The sequence below is a fragment of the Rhinatrema bivittatum genome, chromosome 4, assembly GCF_901001135.1.
Source record: "Rhinatrema bivittatum chromosome 4, aRhiBiv1.1, whole genome shotgun sequence".
NCBI lineage: Eukaryota > Metazoa > Chordata > Amphibia > Gymnophiona > Rhinatrematidae > Rhinatrema > Rhinatrema bivittatum.
In genome coordinates, this window is record NC_042618.1 from 293,007,088 (window position 1) to 293,033,643 (window position 26,556).

The window sequence follows — 26,556 nt, forward strand, 5'->3', positions numbered from 1 at the left end:
AAGGCTTCACCCTGGAAGCTCATGATCCCCCCAGGAGGAGCCCATAGGGACACGGCCGCTGGGACTTAGGAGACTCCCTGAAGAGTGAAGATGGTCTGGATGCAGGCACCTCCTGCAGGTTGTGGGTTCCAGATGGCTGGCGCCTCCAGCAGGTCGTGATCAGTCCGGCAGTACACGTCAGAAGCTAGTCCCAATCCAGTCCAAGGGTCAAAGTCCAGAGGAGGTGGAGTTCCAGGAGGGGCCATGACTATTTCCTGTCATGGCCTTTTAAATTTCTTCTTCAGCCGCACGCACGGCTCTTAGTGAAGGCAGAGAGGGAGGAACCAGCCCGGCCGAGAGGAACCATGTGGCCGGGCTTGGCAGTGTCAGCAGCCTTGAGGAAGGCAGCAGGAAGTTTGCCTGCCACAGCAGGAGCTTCAGTAAGGCCCGACGCTAGGGTAAGTGTCATTGCCGCGACTGTCGGCCCGGCTCGGGTTGCAACCCGTCGCGGCCGGCAGTCATGACGCCCGGCCCCGGGCCACCGCGGCCGGCAGTCCTAACAATAATATATTTATAAATGATCTGGAAAGGGGCACAATGAGTGAGGTGCTTAAATTTTCAGATAACACAAAATTATGGAGTGTAGTTAAAACTCAAGCAGATCATGATAAATTGCAGGAGGACCTTGTGAGACTAGAAGATTGGGCATCCAAATGGCAGATGAAATTGCATGTGGACAAGTGCATGATGATGCATATAGGGAAAAATAACTCTTGCTGTAGTTACATAATGTTAAGTTCCAGATTAGGAGTTACCACCCAGGAAAGAGATCTAGGCCTCATAGAGGATAATACATTGAAACTGTTGGCTCAGTGTGCTACGGCGGTCAACAAAACAAACAGAATATTAGGAATTATTAGCAAGGGAATGGTGAATAAAATGGTGGATATCATAATGCCTCTGTATACTTCATGGGCTAGGGTGTACAGTTCTGGTCGCCGCATCTTAAAAAAGATATAGTTGCAATGGAGAAAGTACGGAGGACGACCAAAATGATAAAGGGGATGGAACAGCTCCCCTAAGAGAAAAGGCTAAAGAGGTTAGGACTGTTCAGCTTGGAAAAGAGACGGCTGAGGGGGGATATGCAGGAGGTCTACAAAATCATGAAAGGACTTGAACGGGTAAATGTGAATCAGTTATTTACTCTTTCGGATAATACAAGGACTAAGGTGCACTCCATCAAGATAGAAATTAACTCATTCAAAACAAATCAGAGAAAATTATTTTTCACTCATTGCATAATTAAGCTCTGGAATTCATTCTTAGAGGGTGTGGTTACTGCAGTTAGTGTAGCTGGGTTTAAAAAGGTTTGGATAATTTCCTAGAGCAGAAGTCCATAAACTGCTATTAATCAATAAGGATTAGTAACTTGAGACCTATTCATTAAAGGCTCGAATTTTAATGGCCCGCGCGCCTCACAAGAGCCGGACCTCGGCAGAGAGGCGATCCGGGGGACTGGGAGGGACAGTCTGGGGGGTGGGGCGGGGCTAGAATCGCCCGGTACAGCAGCCATTTGCCGTTGTGTCGGGGGATCATGCGCCAGCACCACTTGCTACAGCTCCCTTGCAGGAGCAAAAAGTAAGTTAAAAAAATGAGTCCGCTCCTTAATTGGAGCAGACTGGGAGGGAACTGGGGAAGCCTGATGGTGCATCGCCACGGGAATTAGCAAAATTCTACCCCCCTAGTGCACGCCACGTGGGATTTTTTAACCTGCTCATGACAGTGCGCACATGTTATAAAATCACATGTCCATGTGTGTGCGCTGGGTATTTTTTTTTAATCTACCCCTTAATGTTTGGGTACTTGGCAGGTACTTGTGACTTGGTTGACCATTGTTGGTGACAGGATACTAGTCTTGATGGACCCTTGGTCTGACCCAATATGGCAAATCTTATGTTTTTATGTTATGTAAGATACCAAGTTGTGTTGTATACTAAAAGCATATATAAAATCAGAATTTAGAACACAAAAACAAACCACACAATAAACCCCCACCCTGCCATAGACACACACTCACACTCACACTCGTACACGTACACAGACATACAAAAAACCCTGTTCCATAAAAATGACTCCCAGAGGTAATAGCTAGGGTCCCATATAGTGAGATGTAGTGAAGCATTGCTAGGCAATTTCATTGTGAGTTTAATGGCCATTCCAGCAGGAGAGATCTGCAGTCCCTCCTGTATTGAAAGGAAGGAATCACATCCAAAATGGTCAGCTCACATTCCGGAGGGGTGAGAGAGGTTTTCTTAAGGATCCCCTGGAGGATGCTGCATCCTTATTGTAAGGGGGGGAGGCGATTGGTAGGGGACAATAATCTCAGAGGAGGCTTCTGCATTTGTTATGCAGGAGGAAGGGAAAGGGGCTTTGTTTAGTGCACTTAGGACTACAAAAGGAGGGGAGATTGTCACAGTCTTCATGAGGAGGGTTGGATCTAGTCAGCAGGGTATTTCTTCTTCCCAATTATTGAAGGAAGTTTTAGTATTCAATTTGCTAAATTTATTGCATATGACAATAAGTCCTTTTTTAGTATGCATGTTAAAATTTTACCAAGTCAAATGTGTAACTTTTTTTGTGTCATTTCTATTGCAAAGGCCACCAAGATCTTTAAAAAAAAGGAAATAAATTAATATATTATCAAAAAATTGCCAAGATATTCAAAATGCATTAAAACACTAAACAATGAATATATGATGTACCTCACAAAAATATAATCCCTTGCACTGGATTGTCTCTACTCAAGCTATCTTTCTCCTTAAACTGTGACTATCTGCATTATTGTCTTTGGGAATATATGAGGCTAGTAAAAAATCGGTAATGAAGGATTTGACACATTCTTGGGTATGCTCCTTTTTACTGAGAATTCCCTAAGTTATCTCCATAATAGTGTTTTGAAGATTGACTTTAATTCCTGAAGATTCCAGGGCACACCTGGAGAGTAGGCAACCAAAATCTGGACAGGCATATTCATAAAACATTATTGTCGTCCACAGTAAAAAAGCAACAAATGTCACTCCAGCATTCAAAAACAGAAAATACATTAACATAAAGCTATGTCAGTGTGTTTTCTGTTTTTGAAACATAGTTATAATCAAGGCTCAGACAGCCTTCACAATTGGAAAGTCAGGCAGATATAGACTGTTCTTCCAAAGGAAAATGTTAGGGATGTGCAGAAGGAAAAAATGTGTTTCATTTCCATTTCCGTTTCGCTGGGACCCAAATTAATTTTATTAGCTTCATAGTGGGAAAAACCAATCCGTTCATTAGTTTCATTCGTTTTACCATTAAAGTCAATGGGGAAGTATTTGCAGCCTATTTTTGGCTGCAGAATTGGGGTTTTCATATCAATTCTGATGAAACGTCTGGGCAGCAATCATCAGAAGGGGAAAAAAACTCCAATACCTCCAATACCACTCCAATACCTCCAATACCACTTTGCCACAGTCTAAGTACTTAGACTGTGGCAAAGTGGCACCAAAGTGGCATGAATACCACAAATATTATACCAGAATCTAAAATATCAATACACCTCCTATCAGGAAAACAGAACAGGCCAAGCTACTCCAGATCCCTACAGAGAAACCACATATTAAAAGAATGCTTCATCTCAATCTTTGCATGCAGAACACAAATCCTCACCAAATACAGTATAAAGCCATATAAAGTATAAATAGAAATGTGCAGACAAAAACTGAACTGTAAAACACATTTCGCCAGACTCTATACAGTGCAACAATGGAAAAACAAAAATTTCACCATTCCTCATGAAGCAATCTATAAAATCACGATATATAAATCATTAATCATAATAGTAAAATCATACTAATAAAATAATTTCCAAAAGCTGATGAATAGAATATCCAATAATGAAAGACATGAAAATTTTGAAAGCTTTACCAAACACCAATAACATTTTTCAAACAGCAGACACATCACATACTACCCAATAATTAAAATGGTAGTCAATCAAGAAAAATGAACTTAAAAAGCCACCTTTACTTACCCTCTCCAGCAGTTCTCCTACTCCTTTCTCTTGCAGGCCAGACCAGAAGCAGCAGTAGCTGCTGAAGCTGTCCTCACGGTCCTCTTCCTTAGGGACCACAACCAGTCTCTTCTGACTCTCACACACACACACACCAGTCACAGCCTCAGGACCAGTTTCTGTCTCTTGCACACCAATCATTTCCCCAACCAGTCTCTTTCTCTCTCTCTCTCTTACACACACACACACACACACACACACACACACACACACCAGTCATCTCCCTGATCAGTCTTTCTCACTCATACACACATCACCTCTCTGGCCAGTCTCTCTCAATCGCACAATGCTCTCGCTCTCTCTTACTTACACACAAGCTTTCAGTCACACACATGCGCTCTCTATTTCACTTACACACAAGCTCTCAATCACACACATGTTCTATCTCACTTGCAAACAGGCTCAATCATACACATGCCGTCTCTCACAGCCACAAACCAGCCAAAAACATCTCCATCTCTCTCTCGCACACACACATTGACACACACAAGCACCCTGTCAATCGCAGGAGCAAAACTGTGGAATACACTTCCAGTTCAATTAAGGATGCAACAAGAAAAAAGCAAATTTAAAGCAGAGCTAAAAACATGGCTCTTTAAAATGGCCTATAAGGAAAATGAGAAACAGACAAGCGCTTAAATCCAACAACCACAGGTGGCTTCGTTTTAAACCTTTAACCGATGCTGGAAACGTATAGTTATGTTTTTAGTATTTTATTGGTTTAATATTTATGTATATATTTTATATTTTAACAGCTAATAGGTTTTAGTTATTCTTTTCTTTTAAGTTTTGTTGTTTTATCTTTATAATCGATTGTAATTTCTTTACTGTATATTTGTTGAAATGTAAACCGCTGTGAAGGCTATGCTGAGACAACGGTATATAAATAACAATAAACCTTAAACCCTCCCTGACGCACATTTATTTATTTATTTATTTATTTTTAATTTTTATATACCGACATTCTTACATCCGATGTAAATCATACCGGTTTACATTAAACAAAATAGCAGGAAATAAATTTCCATAGTCTAATACAAAGAACATTTCTAATTAAAATTATTAACAAGCGAAAAGAAAAGGTAAAGAATTGGAATAAAGTTTAAATAAAAGAAAAATATAAAATATATATATTTTTTTTTTTTACAAGCACAAGGGTTGCACGAAGGGGTGCACATATATACCATACACATACAGAAGCACCCTCCCTATCTCACATGCATGAAGCACCTTCCCTGTCTCAGCCTGGTCTCAGGCGGTGGCTGGCTGCACTGATCTTCTTTTCTTCGGCCCTGCCGGCCTGCTCTCCGGTGGCAGCTGGCTGCGGTCTTCATTTCTCCAGCGGTGGCTAGCTGCGCTGGTCTTCTTTTCTTCAGCCCCAACAGAGGTCAGTGGCAGCTGGCTGCTGTTTAAAAGTCCACCTCGGAGGTAAAACTGTTTAAAAGAACAACTCTGATTCTACTTTTCATTATTATTCTTTATTGTAAATCATATACTATGCATACACATACAGATCGATACACAGGAAGCAAAAGTACACAGGAAGCATATATATACTTACATTATAGTTAAGAGCTCAGCGCTGGCTCTGCAACAGATACAGAATCCTTGCTAAACCCTACCACATACCAGCTCTGCTTATATAGGTTAAAAATACAAAGTCAGCAAATCATCTGATTTCTGCTTGCATGCTTCACACCACTAATTTTTTTACACTGTCTGCTTACAAGCAGCTGTTATTTGTCTCCCCTTATCTTCGCATTCCTTCCCACAGACTATTTGCTTCGTACCCTCAGAGATATCTCCTGCCCCATCCTGTGGCTTACTTTGTTGATTCTCCGGTGTCTGTGAATCCCTGCAAAGACAGTTTATAGCTTTCTTCTTCGACATCTGGCATTCAAGGTCTCAGATCTGTGTTTCTGGCTGGTATTTTTCCATCAGCAGACATACCAGCAGTATGTTCAGCAATGGTGGAGAGGCCGGGGATTGAACCCGGGTATAATCAACACTGCGCCTGTCTTCATTCTTCGGCCCGGCGCCCTCAAATGTGAGCAGGTGCAGAGGAGGCCACATGATCAGCTAGTCCATCCCACCGGGGGAAGCCTGATTCCTTGATAGGCCAATCCGCCCCTGGTGGAATCTCTCAAATGGCCTTCTATTTTAAACAACCACTAAAACACCAGGAACCAAAAGAATGAAACTAATGATGTGTTGCATTCATGGTGGTTCGCTATGCGCTTCGCAGACCCATGAATGCAACAAAAAGGGACCTATTAGTTGCGGATTGCGCATTCATTGAAAACGGATGCACATCCCTAGAAAATATGTTTACTGCCTGTTCTGAAAAAGAGACACACACAGGCTATCCTTCCAGATCATTTTGTTGTCCTTCAAGAGAGAGACATGCAGACTTTTCTCAATATAGAAACCTGCAGACTGTTCTCAGTGGGAGTCAAGCAAACTGTCTTTTAAGGAGCGAGATTCGTAGATGTCCCTCACAGACATATCCACAGACTGTCCCCTGGAGATACAGATATACAAATTGTGTTAACCCTCAAATTACCACTCCAGGTAGCCAAAGGTACACAAACTACGCTTATGAGAGACAAATAGACACAAACTACCTCCTGGAGAAGCAGATGCCCAGGTTGCCCCATACAATAAGCCTTTTTTTCTCTTTTGCAGATTGCATTCCCAAAGATGGTTGCTAGCTGCTGTCGCTTCCTCTGCTATTTCTGCCGCATCAGCCGCCAGAATCAAAGGGCCATGTTTGAGCATCTCGGTTATCTGCTGGAGAACAGCAGTGTTGGATTAGGTATGTAATGAGAACACTCCTAGAGTGAGGAGGGATGGAATGAAGAGCTATAAAATGGGTTAACATTAGAATCTGATACTGGATTGATATACTGAACAAGAAAACTGTCTACTTTCCTTACCTACTGTTCACCATTGCTCATGTCACATGTGAATAATGACTTTACTTATGCTGAATCCTAAACATACAGGGAGGAAAGAACAATATTGGAAACCAATGCATGTTTCACAGTAAAATCCATTGAAAGATATCACAACATTTATGGCAGAGGTTTAATCTGTGATATCAAGCACCGGTCCAGATTTTATGTATTGTTATTGTTAGTTTTCATTTGTTGTTGTTCATCATTAGTATATTTGGTTTTTTCATATTATCTGCCTATAGGCAGACTATACTTGTTTTAAATAAAGCTAAGTTAAATGGGGGTTTGCATAGATCCGGGAATAGGCACAAGAATACAGAGCCTGTCACCTCTAGGGTTTCATGGCTCAGAAAAGTGGTACAGGGTTACAAATCTTGTGAGGCCCTGAAGGGCAGTTCTTACCTCCTGCCAGCAGAGGGCTTTGGTGGGCCTCTTGGGTTATCTTTCAGTCCTTCTAGCTCTATGGCCCACACTTCCTGCTGATTGCCATCTTTTTTTCTGTCTGGATACACATATATCACAAGGAAAAAGCATGTGTGCTCAAACTCTTGGACTGTTCATCACATTAAATCCGTTTATTGAAGAAAGCTTATGGTGTTTGAATTCCACAAATGTTTTGAAATATATAATTCCTCTAATTCCTCGACACGGCCATGGTTCACATGATTGCTGTGTCAAGAGGAACGTACAGAGTTTTCATATCTACAAATAAACAGGTATAAGTTAGAGCAATTGCAGCTACAAAACATGTAAATAAAGCTTGAATTTGATTGTTAAATTACAGAAGGAAAGCACATACCAAAGTTTGAGTAGAAACCATAGATAAATGATGCACCAGTCTGCAAAAGAAACAGGCAGATTGTTACAGAAGTAAGCTGGAAAATATCCTAAAGAATAATAAGCTCTCAAAAGGTACACAAGAGTTACATTCCATGAATACAAGAAGGTCAAAATTCAAAAGGACTGTAGGGTATTTAAATCATATGCTGCAGCATTCACATAGTTTGATATGAAAAATGTTCAAAGGAAAAAATTAGCAACGGTCAGCATCTTGTAGAAACAACTGAGTCTGCCAAAAGTGCATTAGCCAATCAGGGGAAATCACATGGAGAAATAGATCAATCAGAAAATAGGAGAAGAAAAGGGAAAAAATATATCACTAAAATGACAAGAACTGGCACTGACATGTCTGCCTATATTCACTAGAGATGTGAATCGTGTGCCCGATCGTCTTAACGATCTGATCACTGGAGATGTGAATCGGAATCGGTTCTGATTCACATCATTAATTTTTTTTTAGTGAGGCCCGACCCTTTAAAATTGACCCCTTACCTTCCCCTACCCCCCCGAACCCCCCCAAAACTTTTTACGAGTACCTGGTGGACCAGTGGGGGCGCAGGGACCGATTTCCCCGCTCTCGGGCCATCGGCGCCATTTTGACTGCCACTCAAAAATGGCGCCGATGGCCCGATTAAAAAAACCCCCACCCAACCCTTTAAAGATGACCCCTTAACTTCTCCCACCCTCCCCCCAAAACATTTTTAAATTACCTGGTGCTCTAGTGGTGGTCCTGGGAGCGATCTCCCGTTCTCGGGCCGTCGGCTGCCAATCATAAAGATGGCGCCGATGGCCCTTTGCCCTTACCATGTGGCAGGGTATCTGTGCCATTGGCCGTCCCCTGTCACATGGTAGGAGCACTGGCTGGCCGGCGCCATCTTTAAAGATGGCGGCCGCCATCTTTTCGGTCAGCATCTTGGAGTGGTCTTGGGGTGTGCTGCAGTAGCAGCCAGGACTGCAGTAGATGGATCAGAATCCCCTTGGAGCAATGTACCTGAAGCAGAGTCCATCTGAGGCAGAGTAATTGACTTAGTCTGGAACTGAATCCTGTCAAGGACCAGCTCTGATTGCTATGGGAATGTAATGGGAACTGGCCCATCTGGCTGCATAGACATGGTAGGAAAAGCTTGCTCAGCCTAGTACAGGGTCATGGCAAGTACCAGCTCAGCTTGAGGTGGAGGTATGGCAGGGTCTGGCCCATCTGGCAGGGAAGACATGGCAGACATGGCAGGACAAACTGATGTCAAAGGCAATGACTGGCAATGACTGGAATGACTGACAATGATTGGCAATGACTGGAAGGAGGCAGGTGGATTCTCTGTAAATGGAGCACAGTCATCTGTAGCATGGTCTCTTGTGCTACTGGAACAAAATCCTTAGCACTGGAACTGGCACAGCTTGGGATGGTGACTTAAATGTTATGGATGCAGTCTGGAAGAGTCCTTGGCGCTTGAATGAGCTTAGCCTGGGGTAGCATCTTCCCTGGTGCTACAAATGGCCTGGAGCAGAGGCTAAGGTGCTGTGACTGGAAAAGCAGCTTGGTGAAGGATCCTTGAAACCATTGTGAGAACAGTCTGGAACAGAAAGCCTACAGGAGAGGCCAGCTGGAGCAAGATCTCAGATGCTGCTGTGGGAGAAGAAGTTTTATAAAAGATCTTTGTATCTGCTGTGGGCCCAGTTTGGGGGTAGAGTCTGTGATGAGGTGGACACAGCCTGAGAATGAAAGTGCTGCAAGTGCAGCCTGGGCTGGGACCTCAGGAGATGCTGCAGGCAAAGCTTGGACCAGTGTCTTTAGACACACTATAGTAGTTGCCTGGATCGGGTTCTTGAAAAATGCTACAGAAACAGCCATTTTCTTGGAATGGGTTGCTGGAGCATCCTGGATCAGTCTCTAGTTGTGCTGTGGTATCACCCTGTATTACGATTCAATGAATCGGTGAACCCTTGGGCCGCAATGACAAGGTAAAAAGGCTTACCGTGGTTCCTTGTTGGTGGGAGATGAACCTCAGGGTCAGCAGCCAGAGTTACCTGTAGGGCAGTGGTATACACAGTCCGGAGTCAAGGCAGGCAGCAAAGAGACAAATTCCAGTATCCAAAGCAGGGTAAGAGGCAGGTGGCAGGCAAGGCAAAGTCCAGTATCCTATAACTGGGGGGGGGGGGGGGAGGAGCCAAGCGCCTGTGTCAGATTGGGGCTAAGGCTGCCCCTGCAGGAGCCATGCTGCTGGCTCCCTGCTGCCTTAGCCGATGATGAGGACCACGCAGAGAGTACCAAAGAGATCCACCTCTGCCACTGCTCGTAGGTGCGGTCGGCTGAGTGGGTCGGCCCCCGCCGATTGCAACAGTACCCCCCTCCTTTAAGACCCCTTCCAGGACGCCTAGGTTTCTCCGGGTGATTGGCATGAAAATCCACAAGGAGTGTTTTGTTGAGTATATTCTTCATGGGCTCCTACGAATCTTCCTCTGGGCCATACCCCTCCCAAGCTATGAGATATTCCCAATGTCTCTTATGAGGGCGGACATTCAGGATCTTTCTGACTTGGTACATCTCCTCCTCCTCCATGGAGATTTCCTGGGGAGTGGGCGGTTTTTCGTGCAGGCCACGACAGCATCACTGGTTTCAAAAGCGAAACATGGAAAACATTATGGATTTTAAATGATGGAGGAAGACGTAGTTGATAGGTGACAGGAGTGACCTGTCTCAAGATTGGAAAAGGACCCACGCAGCGAGGGGCAAGCCTCATGGAAGGCACACGTAAACGTAGTTGCGAGTGCTAAGCCAAACCTTTTCTCCAACCTTAAGGTAAGGTGCTGGCCACCGATGCTTGTCTGTAGTATTCTTTGTTCTCTGGGCAGCTTTGCTGATCATGGTTTCAATCTAAGTCCATAGCACATGGAGATCCTGTGCTGTCATCTGAGCAGCTGGGGACGGCACGGATAATGGTATTGGAAGGGGAGGGAGTGGTTGTCTCCCATAGACACGGATCCTGTAGCTGCGTTGGCATGACTGTTATGGGAGAATTTTTCCCATGGGAGAAGGTCGGCCCAATCATCCTGTCGTTCATTCACAAAAGCTCTTAAAATGTTTTTAAGGTGCAGTTAGTTTGTTCGGTTTGTCCATTGGCCTGGGAGTAGTAGGCTGTAGTAAAATCCAGTTTAACCCCAAATTTGTTGCACAAAGACTACCAATATTTGGCCATGAACTGGGTTCCACGATCGGACACAATATGGCGAGGTAGTCCATGTAATCGTGTTTTGTAAACAATTTGGCCAATTCTGGAACAGAAGGTAGTGTTGGGAGAGCGATAAAGTGGGCCATTTTAGAAAAACGGTCAATGACCACCCAAATTACTCGATTACCATTGGAAGTAGGTAATTCCACCACAAAATCTGTGACAATATGAGTCCAAGGCTCCTTGGGTACCGGCAGAGGTTGTAATAAGCCCCAAGGACATCCAACTGGAGTTTTCTGCTGGGCACAGGTTGGGCACGAGCCTACATAGGCTTTCACATCCTGGTACATCTGTGGCCACCAATAATATCTTCTGAGGAGTGAGAAAGTTCGAGCTCAGCCTGGGTGTCCTGCTACTTTAGAATCATGGCCCCATTTCAACAAGCATTGTCGTAACCGGGTTGGAACAACAGTCTTCCCTGGGGGAACTACATGGGTAGTGGCCATCAGGATTCATGCTGGGTCGATAATAAACCTCGGTGGGACTGGAAGATCTTCAGCCTTGGAAGCGCGAGAGAGAGGGTCTGCTCTGACATTTTTTGTGGCTGGCCTGTATTTCACCAGGAAATCAAAATGGTTAAAAAATAAGGACCAGCGCGCTTGACGGGGGTTTAGACATTGGGCTTGGCGGAGAAGTTCTAGATTCTTATGGTCAGTATATACCGTAATAGTGTGTTGAGCTCCCTCCAACCATTGTCATCAGGCCTCAAAAACTAGTTTTATGGCCAGGAGTTTCTTATCTCCGATACCATATCCTTTTTCAGCTGGGGAAAATTTATGAGAAAATTAGGAACAGGGGTGAAAAATCCCCTTAGTGGAAATTTGACCCAAGCAGCCCCAACAGCAGTGGAAAAGGCATCTACTTCCAAGACAAAAGAACGTACAGGATCTGGGTGGTAAAGGCAGGTTTCAGAAAGGAAGGCCTTCTTAAGCCTGGAAAAAGCATCCAACGCCTCCACAGACCACTCTCTGGTATTGGCTCCTTTGCGAGTTAGTGCGGTCAATGGAGCAACTAATTGAGAGTAATGAGGAATGAAGTGTCTATAAAAATTGGCAAAACCCAAAAATCATTGTAGGGAGCACAGACCAGAAGGCTGGGGCCATTCCCAGATGCAGGCCACTTTATCCGGATCCATTTGGAACCCGGTAATGGAGATAATGTATTCTAAAAAAGGCAAGGACTCTGCTTCAAAAATGCATTTTTCCAATTTTACATAGAGCTTGTGGGCTCGCAAGCGTTGCAGTACTTGTTGGACATCACCGCGGTGAGATTGCAGATCTCGGAAGAATATCAACACATCATCCAGATAGACTACTACTTTATTATATAATAGATCCCGAAAAATTTCATTCATCATGGACTGAAAGGCTGCAGGTGCGTTACACAGTCCGAAAGGCATTACTAAATATTCAAAATATCCATCCCGAGTATTAAACACAGTCTTCCATTCATCACCCGGCCTGATGCAGACTAAGTTATACGCCCCTTGTAGATCAAGCTTTGTAAACACTTGGGTGCCCTGTAACCGGTCCAGTAATTCAGGAATGAGAGGCAATGGGTAGCGATCTTTCCTGGTTATGGCATTTAATCCTCAATAATATATACAAGGCCGTAGCGTACCATCTTTCTTGGCCAAGAAGAAAAAATCAGCTCCAGCTGGTGACGTAGATGGGCGAATGAATCCCCGGTCTAAATTCTCCTGGATATATTGGGCCATGGCCTCAGTTTAAGGGAGAGATAGCGTATTTACCCTTCCCCGAGGAGGTATGGTCCCGGGAAGCAGGTTGATGGCACAATCAAATTATGTTCAGGAAGAATTTTTACATTTTCTTTTGAAAATACTTCAGCGAAACTGGCATATTGTGAAGGGAGGTCTCCTGAGGTGGTAGCAAGACATACAGTAAGAGGACGTGTCACTGGAAGAAGGCATTGCTGTTGACAATGTGAGCTCCATTTGGTTAACTGAAGTGTTTCCCAGTTGATCGCAGGGGAATGTTTTTGGAGCCAAGGCATTCCTAAAATGACTGGATGAACGGCTTTGTCAATTACGTGAAGAGAAATCTCTTCCATATGTAGTATACCAGTCTTTAGGTGCAGTGGAAGAGTAGTCTGAAGGATTCGTCCAGGGAGTGGGTCTCCGGATATTGAAGAAAGTATCACAGGTGTATCTCGTGGCATGGTAGGTAGACCAAGGTGTTCGACCAGATTACTCATAATGAAATTTCCCCCTGCCCCAGAATCCAGAAGGGCTAATGTCGAGAATTATTGCTGGTTTTGAATTATCGTTGCCGGAAGGATGAACTGGGGAGCAGAGCCGGTACAACCTAGAAACATCTCCCCTGTTGGTTCTAGGCTCTGGAGTTTCCCCCTTTCTTGGGACAATTGGCCAAAAAATAAATATAAACCTTGGGTTCGGCAACACCGTCTTTCTTCAGTCGTTAAAGGACTCCTCCCTAGTTGCATTGGTTCTTCCGGCTGAAGGTTCGTAGCCATTGGTTGAGAACGCATCAGAGGCCGAGATAAGGAGGGTGCAAGAGTGATTGGTCTATGTGGTCCACACAATTCTCTGGCATGTTGCTGAAGGTGTCGATCAATTTTGCCTGCTAGATCAATCAAATCATCCAAAGAGTCAGGGAGATCTCGAGCAGCTAACTCATCTTTGATGCGGGTGGCTAGTCCTTCCAAAACAATACTTCATAAACTGTCCTCTTGCCAATTCAATTCAGTAGCCATTGTCCGAAATTCAATGGCGTAATCGGATAGCGTACCACTACCTTGGCGTAAATGAAGAATGTCTGACCCAGTGGCCGACAAACGCCCAGGATCATCATAGGTGCATTTAAAAACTTGGAGAAAACCTGAATTTGTCATATGGCCAGGAGTACAGTAAAACTTCCTTTCAGGAGGCAAATGCAGGTCTTGGTTTTTGGATAACTGGGTCTCCATCACAGATGCAGATTCCTCTACAGAGGTGTAAGACATAGGGCTCAGGGTTAGAAATCACTTTTGATGACTGGGAAGAAGGCATGGAGACAGGCCTGGACCTGGCTGGAAGACATGTGCAGGTACAGGGCTGGAACTGGCTTCTGAAACTGATACAATCTTGGGTGAGTCTGAGACAATGACAGGTTTAAAAAGCGGAGTTAGACAAAATGACTGGGGAGAAAGTGCATGCTACCTTCCTTGGTTTTAGTGATGATCTCGTTAAAGCCTGACTTGAAGCAGATGGTGAAGCAGGAGTCTGCTGATTGAGGTGAAATCACAGATACTGAACTGAAATTACCTGGATGGGTAGAGCTCCCAAGGACAGAACTGGGAGCAGTTGTCTGATTAGGGCCTCTGCAACCTGACATAGGGACACAGGAGCAACAGCAGCACTGGATTCTGTGGCAAGATTCAATTTTACAGGTGCTGATCTCCGAATAATTTGGCTAGTCTTGAATGTGGCTGGAATAACTACAGATTTAGCAGAAGTGATGTAAAAACAGACTTAGCTGGCATGGCATTTTCAAACTGGCTATAGTGTGAGTTATTTAAACATAAGAGTGCACCTTTAATATGCAGTTTGCAGTGTTTACACCCTCCAGTGTGTCCTGAGCTTCAAATGGACTGTGGATTTCTATGAATCACATTTCAAGCTAGCTGGAACTAGGGTCTGTAGGTCAGGAGCTGGTTTAGGTGCAACACAAATGAGACAAGCTAGATCAGATAAGGTATTTACAAAAAGGCACTTCTTAAACTCCCACAGGGCAGGACTGGAGAAACTACACCTGAGACATCTGTTAGCAAGGTGGATTTCTGTATGGCAGCTGTTGCAATCCCAGTAAAGAACAAGAGTTGGGGGACATGTAGGAACCAGAGGTGAAGAGAGGGTGCTAGAGATCATATCAGGGGCATGAGTCCAATTTCCAGATTTTCCACTGGACTGACATGGCTTGTGCACATTTAACTAGCATGGGTTGATTTTATGTTACATAACATAATAACATAGTAATGATGGCAGAAAAGGACCAAATGGTCCATTCATTCTGCCCAGCAAGCTTTGCATGGTGGTATATGCCACAACGTGTAGGTTACCCCCATATTTCTCTTAAGAGTAGTAACTACTGCTCCATGCAGTTATCCCCAAGCCTATGATAACCCATAATAAATGTACTGCTAGCACAATTTTTACTGGCTAATGAACCTCCTTGAAAATATTGAGGCATAGCTGGAGCAAGAAAATAACTTGCCTGACCACTGGTTGCCTCTCCTGGAAGGTTAGCATGGTCTCAGAGTAATGTCATGGCCATGAGGGCCTAAGTGCGGATGGATGCCCCCAAGAGGGAGGGAGTCAGGAGCAGGCAGGTCAGGCATGCAATCCTCTGCAGGGGTCAGGAGCAGACAGGATCAGCATAGATCTTCTGCCTGACCAGCCACCTTCCCTTCAGTTTGAGCCCCCCGGTGCTGGTGGCTGACAGGTCTTCTGAAGGATGGTGCACTGGATCAGGAACAAGGTACTCAGGAACAAGACGTGCTCTAGCAAGATAGGGCGGACAAGGAAAGAACAATGACAGTGCAGGGCAAGCAATGACAAGAGAGCTAGGACACAGTAGGGCCACATGGAGGCCCACAGGGAACTGAAGGACCACAGCCATGAAGGTGAGGGCGATGGTTCACAGAGCCAACTCGTACACTGCTGAGTGTAACACTAACTCCCCTAATCACATCCTCTGAAACAAATTCTAGAGCTTAATTTTGCATTGAGTGAAAAAGAAATTTTTACTATTTGTTTTAAATGTGCTACTTGCTAACTCCATGGAGGGTCCCCTAGTCCTTCTTTCATCTGAAAGAGTAAATAACCGATTCAAATTTTTCTAGTCCTCTCATGATTTTATATACCTCTATCATTTCCCCTCTCAGCTGTCTCTTCTCCAAGCTGATTTGCCCTAACCTGTTTTGCCTTTCCTCATAGGAGAGCCATTGCATCTCTTTTATCATTTTAGTCGCCCTTCTCCAGTGCAACTATATCCTTTTTAAGATGTGGGGCCCAGAATTGCACACAGTACTTAAGGTGCAGTCTCACCATGGAGCAATACAGAGACATTATGACATTCTTTGTTTTAGTCTCTATTCCCTTCCTAATAATTCCTAACATTCTGTTTGCTTTTTCGACCACTGCAGCCCACTGTTTACAATAAAATCCAATAAATAATACATAGAACATCCTTGGTTGTAACAGTTCATCATACTGTGCATTATTTTTATGGGAGATAGGCTATCCTTTGAAGTCCCTAAGCCATAGATATTGTATAATGAGAGGTGTACTTGTTTTTTATTTCAGTAGAATAATTTTATGTATGTTATTTTGTAAGCTACCTAGAGCAGTGATGGCAAACTCCAGTCCTCGAGCGCCACATATTTTCAGGATATCTACAATGAATATGCATGAGAAAAATTTGCCTGCATTGCCTTCATTGTATGCAAATCTATCCCATACATATTCATTGTGGATATCCTGAAAACCTGGTCTGTTTGTATACTCGAGGACTCGAGTTTGCCATCACTGGCCTAGAACCATTGGCACCGGCGGCATATAAGCAGAAATAAATAAATAAATAAATAAATAGATACGTTTTCTGAAGCTGTTGTTATTACAAGGTTTAATGTGCTGCTAAATAACAGGAACTAACAGACGGCTGAGAGGTATCATTTGTGGGGTGGCTCTAATCTCTGCTCTTGATGCCATTGTATTGCTGTTCTTTTTTACATATATCATTGCTATAATCTGATTCTTGCCTTTCCAGCATCCCCTTCTATGAGAGGCTCCACACCACTTGATGTTGCTGCAGCATCTGTGATGGACAATAATGAACTGGCACTAGCACTGGAGGAACCAGACTTAGAAAAGGTTTGTGAGGAATATGCTGACAGGAGCCTGACCTTGAAAAGCTAAAGATTGGCTTCACAACACAGGCGCCTCCCCTCTCAAAAGTGCTGTGCTCAAGCTAAGAATAGTAATTTGCTGAACATTTCCCTTTCTTTATTTCTCCCTTCATGCCTCTTTCATTCACTGTACTTCTGCATACTTATTTCCCCCTTCTACTTTGCTTTTTTCTCTGTGTGCCTCCACCAATCCTTTGCAACTCTCTCATATTTCTTGTCCTCTGTCCTTCTTTGCCTGTTTTCCACAACCTTTTTTCTCCCATGTGCTTCCCTCTCCATCCTGTGCGTCTGCCTCTCTATAGTTTATTATATTTGATAAATTGTCTTTCTGGCAAATAAATCAAGGTGATGAACATTATAGTCAATGCAATAAACGATAACACAAAAACCCCAAAACACATAAAGCAATATTCAATAAAAATAAATAAATAAAGTAGGATACACTATACTGAATGAAAGAATAGCTAATTTTCCATTATTAATTTCCTTGCTCTGCTTTCTCTTTATTCCATTTCCCCCTTTGTACTTTTCCCACCATGTCTGTCTTTTTGTTTCTCTTCCCTCTCTGTATTTTCTCCACCTATTCCTGTTTACTTTTCTGCCTTCATCTCTATAGTCCTAGCCTCTCATCTTCATGCATAGAGTTCTGGAGTTATAATTTGCATTTTTAAATGCAACATAATCCAGATTCAGATTTTCACATAAATGTGAGATAACAACATGGATGACAGTGATGAGTGATGGATGTTGCAGTGAATTTCCATATTTTGAATGTAAGAAATAATTTACTGGATCAGATCAATGGCCCATTAAGCACAGCTTCCTATATAAATATCAACCAATCCAACAGATCCAAATGAGGAGATCCATTATTCCCAGCTCCCAGCAGTAAGATTTGTGATTCATGGTTTCTCCCGGTTGTGTTGGTGTTTGCTTTCCTGCTTTTATTTTTCACTATTTGGCACCTTCTGGAAATCATCAATATAGGATGTGAAGTGGGCACAGAGATTGTTTTGGATAGCACCAGGGGCCCCAGAAGAGAAACTTCTGTTCCGTCCAGACCTGAACCTGGACACGGACCCATAGCACCCCTAGTCTAGGATTATGCACCTAAACAGGGCTCCAGCTACATTTTTATGGCATTACTAGATATACATAGTGCTGTTTAGATATGTATAAAAGGCAGTTCTGCTCCATGGAGCTTATAATCTAGTCAAGACAAACACACGGCAAACAAGATCCTGTTGGAAGTGCGTTTATTGTAGAGAACAGTTTAGGATTTAAAAGCAGCCTTTAAAAATGAATTTTTTGACTGGATTTGAATATGGCCAAGCAGGGAGCATGACACACTAAATCAGGAAGTCTATTACATGCATATGACATAGAAAGATGAAAAGTGTAGGTTTGGGAGTTGGTGGAGGATGCAGATAAGAGCAACTTGCCTGATGAATGAAGGGGTGTTGGGTGAGAGGAAAGAAAATAGGTAATGAGAAGCTGCAGATTGAATGTATTTTTCAGTGCATAAGAGAAGTTAGAACTGTATACAGGAGCTAATGGGGAACCAATATAGTTACTTAAGAAGAATTTGCCAATCTTTGCTTTTGCTGGAGTCTTTCACTTGTAAAACTGTCATCTGCCATTGATAGAGACCATTCTTATGCCAAATTGATTATTGTTACATGGCTGATGCATATTTTCTAGGTGTATGCCTACAGATCCATGGTGCTCTGCAATACTAGGTCTAATTCTTGGAAATGGTGGCCTTTACTGTGCACGGATAGTCTTCAATTTATAGTTGACACTTAAGAAGTTGCTAGGGGTAGAGACACCAGCACCAGAAAGAAGCTATATTTTGTGCATCACCTGTAAAAGGTACTCATTGTCTAGATCTCTTTAGCCTCAACACTTGTGATAACAGGTTTATGTATAAAAATTTCCTCAGTTCTGCAGGGGTTACTTCACAATAATAGCACAGTGAATTCCTTTCCATGCAATAAACATTAACATTGGCACTATGAATGTGTGATTACTGAGCTCTGGGTGTTGTATTTCTGACAGGTGGTGATATACCTGGCTGGCTGTGGATTGCAGAGCTGCCCCATGCTTCTAGCAAAGGGATACCCTGACATCGGCTGGAACCCCATAGAAGGGGAGCGTTACATTTCCTTCCTGCGCTTTGCTGTCTTTGTGAATGGTAAGTGCTTATTTCATCAAATCTTACACAATGCCAGAATAAAGAGAGCTGCCTAACAGACAGCCAAGATAACACTGCTATGCTTCTAGCCCTTAGAGCTATGGCAGATTTTTATTCTGTACAGGCTGGTACTATTGCATAGTTACTGTATGTGTGTGCATGCAGATAAATACAGAGGCAGTGAATAGAAACAATAATTCACAGATAGTGTATATTTGTGGGTGGAGCAGGGTGGAATACCGAGGCCATAAAGAAAAATAATTCATAGATACAGTGGTTGTGGGGGTGGGGTAGGGAAGAGGAGTAAATACAGAGGCATATCCTTCTTCCTATATAGGGCAGCCGTTTCTCTCAAGCTTCACTCAGAATAAGAAGCAAAATTCTATCAAAGGTGCAGGGGTAAGCCAATGACAATTCTACAGTGCTATGAATGCAACAGTCAGCTTCTGTACATTTAAGGAAGGTGCATTTGATGAGATATTGCTGCTCAGGCTAAATGGTGCTTAGAAGAAAGTGCCTTATCCTTATCCACTGGGAAAAGGAGAAAGTACTCCTTCCAGCCCAATGTAGCTGGGCAGCTGCATATATCAGGGCCAGTGCAAGGGTACTTGTGGCCTAGGCAACTTTCAGTCATACACCCCCCTTCCCCAACTTACCTATTAACAGCAGCTCTAGCACAGGGCTCCCTCCTGCTGTTGGTAGTGGCCTAGCACAGTGCTCCCTTCTTGGGTGGTATTAGCTTTGGCACAGCTCCCCTCTGGGACTTAAACTAGTGGGATTTTGCTGGCCCAAAATTTTGGACTCTAGATGACTGCCTAATGGAAGCACCAGCCCTGGCCTATACTGTCTAATGGGAAATTCAAGACTATTAGTGTATAGTGTTTGTGAGTTTGTGTAAATACAGAAGCACTGAGGTTTGTGCATAACTTATCTAGCTAACTTTGGGGCGCTCAAACAGTGCGCTCAGCAGTTGGACGCAAGTTGTAGAGGGGCTAATTCATTCCCTTATGCAATGGGGGGCGGATTTTCGGAGCCCTGCTCGCGTAAATCCGCCCAAAACCAGGCGGATTTACGCGAGCAGGGCCCTGCGCGCCGGGAAGCCTATTTTACATAGGCCTCCCGGCGCGCGCAGAGCCCCGGGACTCGCGTAAGTCCCGGGGTTCTCCGAGGGGGGCGTGTCGGGGGCAGGCCCGGTCGTCGCGGCGTTTCGGGGGCATGTCGGCAGCGTTTTGGGGGCGGGTACGGGGGCGTGGCTACGGCCCGGGGCGGTCCGGGGCGTGGCCACGCCCTCCGTACCCGCCCCCAGGTCGCGGCCCGGCGCGCAGGAGGCCCGCTCGCGCGCGGGGGATTTACTTCTCCCTCCAGGAGGCGTAAATCCCCGGAGAAAGGTAAGGGGGGGGTGTAGACAGGGCCGGGGGGGTGGGTTAGGTAGAGGAAGGGAGGGGAAGGTGAGGGGAGGGCGTTAGAGGATTCCCTCCAAGGCCGCTCCGATTCGGAGGCGGCCTTGGAGGGAACGGGGTAGGCTGCGCGGCTCGGCGCGCGCCGGCTATACAAAATCGATAGCCTTGCACGCGCCGATCCAGGTTTTTAGCAGATACGCGCGGCTCCACGCGTATCTACTAAAATCCAGCGTACTTTTGTTTGCGCCTGGAGCGCAAACAAAAGTAGGCTATTCGCGCGCCTTTTAAAATCCACCCCTAAGGGAATTAGCACCTCTACAACGTGCGTCCAACGTGGAGTGAAACTAATAGCGCTCATCACATCCAAATGCATGTGAATGAGCCTATTAGCTATTCACTTCCGATGCAAGAAAAAAACGTGTGTCCAGGACGCACATTTTTGAGATCAGAAATTAATGCCTGCCCGGAGCAGATGTTAATTGCTGAGCGCTCATTAAAATAGTACAGAAAAGCAGAAAAAACTACTTTTCTGTACTGCCTCCTACTTAATATCATTATGATTTAGTTTTTCCTCCTACTTAGTATCATTACAATATTAAGTAGGAGAAAAAACTAAACTAAATTAACTTAAAAAAAAAAGTTAAAAAAAAGCAGGCAGTTGGGTGCAGAAAACAGACATTCAACTGACAAGCGTCCGTTTCCTGAACTCCTGGCTGTTCGGCTGTGCGGCATTTAGGAAAACCGACGCTGATAAACTCAGTGTCAGTTTTCCTAACTGGCTGATGTCCGATGCTGGCACGCAAGCGACCCTAGCACCTCCTTGCTAACGCGACCCCTAATTTAAATATTGCATGGTGCCCCCAGGAATGGTACCTGGGGGCACGTTAAGAAAGTGGGTGCTGACTGTTCAGTGCCCACTTTCTGCGCATAATTTTTGCATCGGCCCCCTTTGGAGGGATAATCAATGGTATAGCTGCACTATTGACTATAGCCAGCTATCTTAAAGATAGCTGAATAACTATCTAGCTAACTTTAGGATTACTCTTCAGCATGACCAAACAGGCCTAGATTCATCAAAATTCTCTAAATTTTGCATGAATACTGGCCACGATAGGAAAAGGAGAGAGAGAGACACACAGAGAAAAATATCACTAATGCCTTTTCGGGCATATCACACAACACAATGACAGGAAAAAAGGTGCAGTTGTTTCCATTGTTAAAAGCATGCTGTGTTAATGCCCCTCATTTTTATAAACCCCACCCAAACTCCTCCCCTTTGACTAAATTTTAAAAATTTGCATTCACGTTAGGTGACGTGACAACGCATGTGTTATGGTGTTATCGCGAGCATTAGGACTCTAACGCCCGCGATAACAGCCTCCATTAATTTTAATGGAAACCATTGAGCTTCTGATCTGAAATGAACAAACTGAACGAAACAGGAAAAGAAGCCAAAAATATGAACCAAACCAAAATTGTATTTTGTGCACACACTTGCAAAACACTATGGAGAGCTATGACTATCTATTATAGAAATATAGAAACACAGAATATGATGGCAAAAAAAGACCAAATGGCCCATCCAGTCTGCCTAGCAAGCCTATGGTAGCATCTGCCTTCCCATACAGATTGCTCCCATACTTAGGCCTGGATTTATCAAAATGCACTAATATCGCCTGTGATAGAAAAAGGGGTGTGTTTTATGGTACTAATACCTATGTGAAGAGCTAAGTTACTGCAAATTGTGATAACTTTTTTGCACTTTGAGATAAGTGCCAGAATGTGGTATTTCCTACATTCAACCACTGAGAGAGAGGGAGAGAGAGAGAGAGAGAGACTAGCCATAATGCCTTCACACTAGATAGGTATTTATATCCCTATGGGAGGCCCCCCTAGTAACTCGAGGTGAGGTTTAGGTATTAGTGTATGGGTTAGGGGCCACTTTGACATTCTGTGCATCCCAGCATTCTTCGGCTTTAGCTATTGCCTTGTCACATTGTTTCACTGTCTTCAAATCTCTAGACAAAATCACCCCAAGATCCCTCTTTTGCTCTGTGCATAACAGCCCTTCCCCCCTCCTCCCATCACATACAGCTCTTTTGAAAGGACTGGTCCCAACACCGATCCTTATGGCACTCTGCTTAACACCAAACTTTCTTCAGAGTAGGTTCCATTTACCATAACATGCTGTCTTCTATCTGTCAACCAGTTTGTAATCCATGCCACTACCTTGGCGCTCACTCCCAAGCTTTTCATTTTATTCACTAGCCTCCTATGCTGGACCATATCAAAAGCTTTGCTGAAATCCCAGTAGATCCAAGTAGATCACTTTGAGCTCTCTTCCTTGATCTAATTCTTTAGTCACCCAATCAAAAAAATCAATTATCTGATTGCACATATAACACCTGTCTCGACTTTTGTCTAGTCACATGGTCTTCTAGTGGTCCTTATCCATCAGAGGGAAAGAGTCAATCTTTCAAGAGCCTTAGGGGTTTTCTCCTCCACTGGAGCTCCTCTGCAAACTCAATCCAGTAAAGATTTACAAACTACCATAAGACACACAGTATATGTCCAAAAATGAAACACTTTACTGGCTCCTAGGGGTGTGCATTCATTTGCAACATATTGGCAATCTGCAACGTATAGGGTCATATTCGTTGTATTCGTTGCATCGCGAAACGTTTCACGATTTCCAATGAATACAATGAATCTTCACTGAATTATTCGGCCATCTAAAGGAGCAAATTTAAACAAAGCCCCCATCCTTCTGACCCCCCCAAGACTTGCCAAAACTCCCTGGTGGTCCAGCGGGGGTCCGGGAGCCATCTACTACACTCACGCCGTTGGCTACCGGTATTCAAAATGGCACCAATAGCTTTTTCCCTAACTATGTCACAGGGGCTACCGGTGCCATTGGTCGGCCCCTGTCACATGGTAGGAGCAATGGACGGCCGGCGCCATCTTGTGCTCTCGCTAGACCACCAGGGAGTTTTGGCAAGTTTGGGGGGGTCAGGAGGGTGGGGGGTTGTAGTTAATTAAATTTTAGCCGGGAAACGAATAAGAATGGAATGCATGAACTGATCGGGGGCCCCCCTTGCCGAATGCAACGTATCTGCCCCCAACAAATACGAATACCGAATGTAACTTATGCGGCCCCTCTGCACATCCCTACTGGCTCCTGAATGCAGGAAACAAAAGTCCTCAGCAGCACATTATAATTTAGTGCATTGTTTCTCAACCTTGTCAAGCCCAAGGCACACCTATATTAACAAAATATCGTGTAGCACATCAATCTCCACAGGACATGCAAAATGGATAGAGAGAGGACTCGTATGGTCAAAAGAAGCAATGGAAATCCCACCAGTCTCTCTCAAATTTTAAAATGGAGAAAGAGAGCAGAGACATATATTAACTCATCACAGTGGGCCAGTTCCTTCTATATACAAGTTCAGGAGAAGAGAGAAGATGATGTGATATGAGCAGTCGGTTAGTTACCTTGGCTGCCATATGCGACTGACAGAGCTTCAGTGCTGCTGCTCCCAACACTTAGAATGAGTGCTCAGTACATGCTTTTCCTATTTCAACCTGGGGATAAAACAGAGGCAAGACTCTTAAAAGGAAATTCAGAAGAGAGAAGATGAGGAAGTACTGTGTGCAATGGAAAAAACAGCATGCTCTGCATGCTGCCCACTAATTACCAGTCTTGGGAGTTAATAGTGTAGCTAGGGTAATGTGTAAATGAGCACTCCTTAAGAATGATGTAAAGTGCATATCTACTTGTCCCTCCTTTCGCAGCCTCTCAGGCGAAATTTCGGCCCATGTTAGGGAACTGCGCTACTTTTGAACTTTCTCTGTCACATTGGAGCTCTTCGAATAAAACAGCATTTGAATAACTTGATTACTTCAAGTTTGAAGTATGAAACAGCAAGCATAGTTTGGTAACACCTTATTTCCCTGGTATGTGTTTCACCTACAGTAATTTCATATAATATAGGGCAATATTAAATGATCAGTAACCTTTGACTTTTTCTTGCCTTTAGGTGAAAGCGTGGAAGAAAATGCAAGTGTGGTGGTGAAACTCCTGATCCGGAGGCCAGAGTGCTTCAGCCCCTCACTACGTGGGGAAGGGGGAAGTGGTTTATTGGCAGCAATGCAGGAAGCCATTATCATCTCAGAAAACCCCTCCCTGGATCTCCCCTCACAAGAGTTTAAGAGAGAGGTGTAAGTATCTGTGCTGTGTTGCATCACAGCATGAGATTCAGTAGTTTTGTTGGATCGAGATGACACCTTTATGTGGCATAGGCTCTGGGGACTACTGAGGCCATCATCACAGGCAACAAAGAGATTCTAGTAGCTCTAAAAGCTTGCAAGCTGACTTATTAGCTTAATAAAGCTATCCTTTTCCCCTAATTATTTTGTTGGTATGCTTTGAAGAAATTACATTTTAGTTGCATACAATATATTCTGAATTTAGTCTATTGCCAGACTGATGATTTTCCAAAGTTGTTAATTAATCCAGTTCCTGGACAAAACTAGACCAGTACTGATTTTCTTCACCTCTCTCTGCCCCTGCCTCCCCCATCCCTTATTGTATTATGGTACTTGTGGTGCTGATTTTAACTAGATGAAGCAAGGACTACAGATATCAGAATGCATTGGAAAAGAAATTCCAGATTCATGACCTAAAGTCTTCATTTAGAGAATGGGTTACTTGGCAGCTCCTCCTCTGAGTTTGATGGGATTTAGAAAGAAGTTATGAGGTTGATATTTAGCTGCTGAGTGGCTCAGTAATTTAGCCAGAAACACTTACAGTATCTGGCTAAATTAGCTGGGATATTCAGCGGCGTGGCAGCACTGCTGAATATACCCAGCTATCCTAAAGTTAGCCAATTAAGTATATCTGATTAACTTTAGGACAGTGTTGTGACCGTTGCTGTCCGACATCTCCACTTCGCCCTCTTTACCTCTCTGTGGCGACTCCCTCCAGGTCTGAAGGATGGCTGGCTGCCGCGACGTCTCCCTGCCGTCTCTCTCCGGCATCCCCGGACTGGCTCGACGCTGCAGATCCGCCATGTTGCCTGAAGCTTAGGGTGCGCGTGCGCGCTCCGATTGAAGTAACAGCAAGGGTGCGAACCTCAGGGGCGTCCCCCTGAGATGACATCATCCGCTTCCGATATTTACAGGTCTCTGATATCGCTAACAATCTGAGTTAGCAAGGATTCGTTCTAGCTACTCTGCCTCCTCGGACTTACCAGAGGTACCCGCTGTTCGGGGGCCTCGTTCTCTCTTGCCTTTCAGGTTTACTGACAGAAACTGGTCGCTCCTCGAGGGCCCTCATTCCTGACTATCTGCTGATTCTCTTCTGCCTGGAAGCCATCACTGTCTACATCACTGTGAGTTACCATCGCTCTCTCAGAGCTTTCCCTGGAACCAGGTACTCACTCCTCGAGGGCCTATCCTTTCCAGCTCCTGAGCTCCCTGAGACCAATATGTGAGTGTTGTCATCTAAGTTCTGTTCATGAACTCTGCATACCTTGCCTACTCACTGTCTACAGTTTCTCTGTATACAGCCATCCAGGGATTGCTGTTCCAGTATCTGAGGGACTTTAGCCCTGACGGGCACTACAGCTCACTACTGCCACCTCTGGTGGTTTCAAGACCTGTTTAATAAAAGAACTAGTGTGTGTCTGTCTCCATACTCTAAGCCTAACCGGTGTTCCCTCTCGGGAACTCTCTCATCTGCCACAGGCCCAAGGATCCACCCACTACTATCTCCAGCAGTCTATACAACAGATTGCTACTCCGCCTACGGAATATATCAGATTGCTACTCCAATCTGATTGCTCCTCCCACCAACATAGCGGATTATGACAGATTGCTAACTCCATGGATCCGGTGTGACTTCAGTTCCCGGCTAACTCCATGGAAC

At 44.3% G+C, this 26,556-nt stretch overlaps 1 protein-coding gene across 1 annotated transcript in view; it reads left to right on the forward strand.

Moving 5' to 3' along the window:
* The window catches only part of RYR3 (ryanodine receptor 3), a 1,291,138-nt gene that overhangs the window by 604,242 nt on the left and 660,340 nt on the right, over window positions 1–26,556 (forward strand). The window contains 4 exon segments of the mRNA XM_029600192.1: window positions 6,770–6,899; window positions 16,895–16,998; window positions 19,092–19,227; window positions 24,668–24,848. Of these exon segments, the coding sequence (XP_029456052.1) occupies window positions 6,770–6,899; window positions 16,895–16,998; window positions 19,092–19,227; window positions 24,668–24,848 (551 nt within the window).